The sequence below is a fragment of the Lipophrys pholis genome, assembly GCF_963383615.2.
Source record: "Lipophrys pholis genome assembly, contig: SCAFFOLD_126, whole genome shotgun sequence".
NCBI classification, from domain to species: domain Eukaryota; kingdom Metazoa; phylum Chordata; class Actinopteri; order Blenniiformes; family Blenniidae; genus Lipophrys; species Lipophrys pholis.
This window is the reverse complement of record NW_028292048.1, coordinates 16,793-20,000: the sequence shown is the minus strand read 5'-3', so window position 1 is coordinate 20,000 and position 3,208 is coordinate 16,793. Positions and strand designations below refer to the sequence as shown.

Here is a 3,208-nt window from a genome sequence, read left to right as displayed (position 1 = left end):
CTCCTTTAGCCTAGGAACCACTGATGCTTCCTTTAGAACCTCCTTTAGCCTAGGAACCACTGATGCTTCCTTTAGAACCTCCTTTAGCCTAGGAACCACTGATGCTTCCTTTACCAAAGGAGACCAGCTCATGTTCCCCCACAATTCCTTGAGGCGACAACATTTAAAGGAACCCGCTCATCGGAGCGTTCAGGGAAACTCAGGATGACTGAAAAAGGAGCAGATCATGTAAGTTACCAAAGCAATAATCTGCATAGAACCACTTGAGATCATCTAGAACCCAGATGAACTTTTTGTAGTTCATTTTCAGAAACTTGTAGTTCTTTCCCCACCATGGCAGACGTCACTAACTCGGTCAGATGTAAACTCTGGACACTAGGAGGCGCTGTTTGATGCAGACGCACCATTTTGCTCCATCTGACTCAATGATTAATGTTGCTTCAAATCACGGGTGAAAAAAAAGGACAGCATTGTTCTCTCTCATCAAAAAGCTCATGTTCTATGGAATGTTCCCCTCATGTGTGACATCGTCTAGTTCTGCAGGTTCTCGTCATGCTTCTGTTCTGCTGGAAGAAGGTGGAGGGAGGAGGAGGGAGGGAGGAGGAGGGAGGAAGGAGGAGGAGGAGGAGGGAGGTGGAGGGAGGAGGGAGGAGGAGGAGGAGGGAGGAGGAGGGAGGGAGGAGGAGGGAGGAGGGAGGATGAGGAAGAAGGTGGAGGGAGGAGGAGGGAGGAGGAAGGAGGAGGGAGGGAGGAGGAGGAGGAGGAGGAGGAGGAGGGAGGAGGGAGGAGGGAGGTGGAGGGAGGAGGAGGGAGGAGGAGAGAGGTGGAGGGAAGAGGGAGGAGGAGGGAGGGAGGAGGAGGGAGGAGGAGGGAGGAAGAGGAGGGAGGTGGAGGGAGGAGGAGGGAGGGAGGAGGAGGGAGGGAGGGGGGAGGAGGGAGGGGGAGGAGGGAGGATGAGGAAGAAGGTGGAGGGAGGAGGAGGGAGGTGGGAGGAGGGAGGGAGGAGGAGGGAGGAAGGAGGAGGAGGAGGAGGGAGGTGGAGGGAGGAGGAGGAGGGAGGGAGGAGGAGGGAGGGGGGAGGAGGGAGGATGAGGAAGAAGGTGGAGGGAGGAGGAGGGAGGAGGAAGGAGGAGGGAGGGAGGAGGAGGAGGAGGGAGGAGGGAGGAGGGAGGTGGAGGGAGGAGGAGGGAGGAGGAGAGAGGTGGAGGGAAGAGGGAGGAGGAGGGAGGGAGGAGGAGGGAGGAGGAGGGAGGAGGAGGAGGCAGGTGGAGGGAGGAGGAGGGAGGAAGAGGAGGGAGGTGGAGGGAGGTGGAGGGAGGAGGAGGGAGGGAGGGGGGAGGATGAGGAAGAAGGTGGAGGGAGGAGGAGGGAGGAGGAGGAGGAGGGAGGAGGAGGAGGAGGGAGGAGGAGGGAGGGAGGAGAAGGGAGGGGGGAGGAGGAGGAGGAGGGATTCGGAGGGAGGAGGAGGAGGCAGGTGGAGGGAGGAGGAGGGAGGAAGAGGAGGGAGGTGGAGGGAGGGAGGAGGAGGGAGGAGGAGGAGGCAGGTGGAGGAGGAGGGAGGCAGCAGGATTCGGCGTTCTTTGCTGGCTAGGAAAAAGGAACCCGCTCCACCAGTCAGAGGTGATGGAGGTTCCTGAGCAGGAGAGGCTCCTCGGACATTAATTGGGTTCTGCGGAGGCCTTTTTGGCTCGGTCCCTAATAATAATGATCTGGTTCTTCAGGTGGTCCCGGGGGTTCTGGACGCAGAGGGTTGACTGGGTTCAGAGGAGCTCCAGGATTTGTTGGCAGACCTGGAATCAAAGGTGAGCCATTGGTTCTACACATAATCCTGCTGGACCTTCTGGACCATCTGGACCTGCTGACTGTTTTATCTGAATTTGGTCCACCTTCAGGCCAGAAAGGAGACTTTGGCGGGAAGGGCCTGCGGGGTCTTCAGGGACCGGTTGGACCCAAAGGAGCTGGAGGATTTAAAGGTGACCCTGCAGCAGGTCTCTGGTACTGGTTCTGGTTCTGACCCATTTTGTTTGACCTGCAGGTGAGAAAGGGGAGCCAGGATTTGAGGGCCTTCCAGGGGACCCGGGTCCCAAGGGAAACGATGGTGCCTGTCCAGAGAACTGTGAGTCCCTAGAGGGGCCCCCGGGACCACCTGGTGTTCCAGGCCCCGTGGGAGGAAGAGGTCTGCATGGTGACCAGGGTCTGCCGGGCCCCAGAGGGCTGAAGGGGGACTTGGGGGGTGCGGGAGATCCTGGTGCTCCCGGAGCCTCAGGTCAGAAAGGAGAGCCGGGTCCCCAGGGGGACTGTAACTGTACCGACGGAGCAGGGGGGACTCCGGGGCCAAAAGGCTCCAAGGGGGACCGGGGGACCCCAGGACACCCGGGTACTCGGGGCCAGACCGGGTCCAAGGGGTATAAAGGAGACCAGGGGATGATGGGGATGATGGGTCCTCCTGGACCCTGCGGACCCGGGATCCGGTCCGCCTTCTCAGCGGCGCTGACCTCCAGCTACCCCCCCCCCCGATGCCCCGGTGGTCTTCGGCCGAGTCCTCCACAACGTCCTTGGCTACGACCCCGAGACTGGACTGTACAGGGCCCCCGTTAATGGGACCTATGTCTTCAGCTACCAGTTGACGGTCTACTCCAGGGTCCTGGTGGTGGGCCTGTTCCAGAACCACCGGGCCCTGGCCATCAGCACCGAGCCCGCTGTGCTGGGGACTGCCTCGCACTCCCTGGTCCTGCACCTAGCCCGGGGGGATCGGGTCTGGGTCCAGGTCAAAGACTCCAACACTAACGGGATGTTTGCTGGACCGGAGACCAGCAGCACCTTCTCCGGGTTCCTGCTCCTCCCGGACTCCTGCGACCCCCCTTCTCTCCGAGGACCCCCGCCCCCCATCCAGGACTCTGAGGACCGGTATAGCTGGCCCGAGACCAGCACTCAGCAGCCCCCAGTCCCCCCCACAGCAGCCCCCTAGACCCAGTCAGACTCATAGACCCACCTGGACCCTGTAGAGCCCCAGTCCTACTGGAACAAGGTCTCCCTGTGAAGGTCTGTGCAACCAACTAAACAAACACTGTGGCTGATAACCAGCTGGACTCCCCCCCCAGGAGTGTGTGTGTGTGTGTGTGTGTGTGTGTGTGTGTGTGTGTGTGTGTGTGTGTGTGTGTGTGTGTGTGTGTGTGTGTGTGTGTGTGTGTGTGTGTGTGTGTATGAG

The 3,208-nt window shown here is 60.2% G+C and overlaps 1 protein-coding gene across 1 annotated transcript in view; it reads left to right on the top strand.

The window, feature by feature from the left end:
• Window positions 1-2,968, top strand: part of LOC308128239 (uncharacterized protein) — a gene marked incomplete at both ends in the record, with an annotated part of 3,773 nt that extends 805 nt beyond the window's left edge. The window contains 4 exon segments of the mRNA XM_080493946.1: window positions 1,722-1,802; window positions 1,893-1,973; window positions 2,036-2,505; window positions 2,507-2,968. Coding sequence (XP_080350072.1) covers window positions 1,722-1,802; window positions 1,893-1,973; window positions 2,036-2,505; window positions 2,507-2,968 — 1,094 coding nt within the window.
• Between the last annotated feature and the right edge of the window lie 240 nt (window positions 2,969-3,208).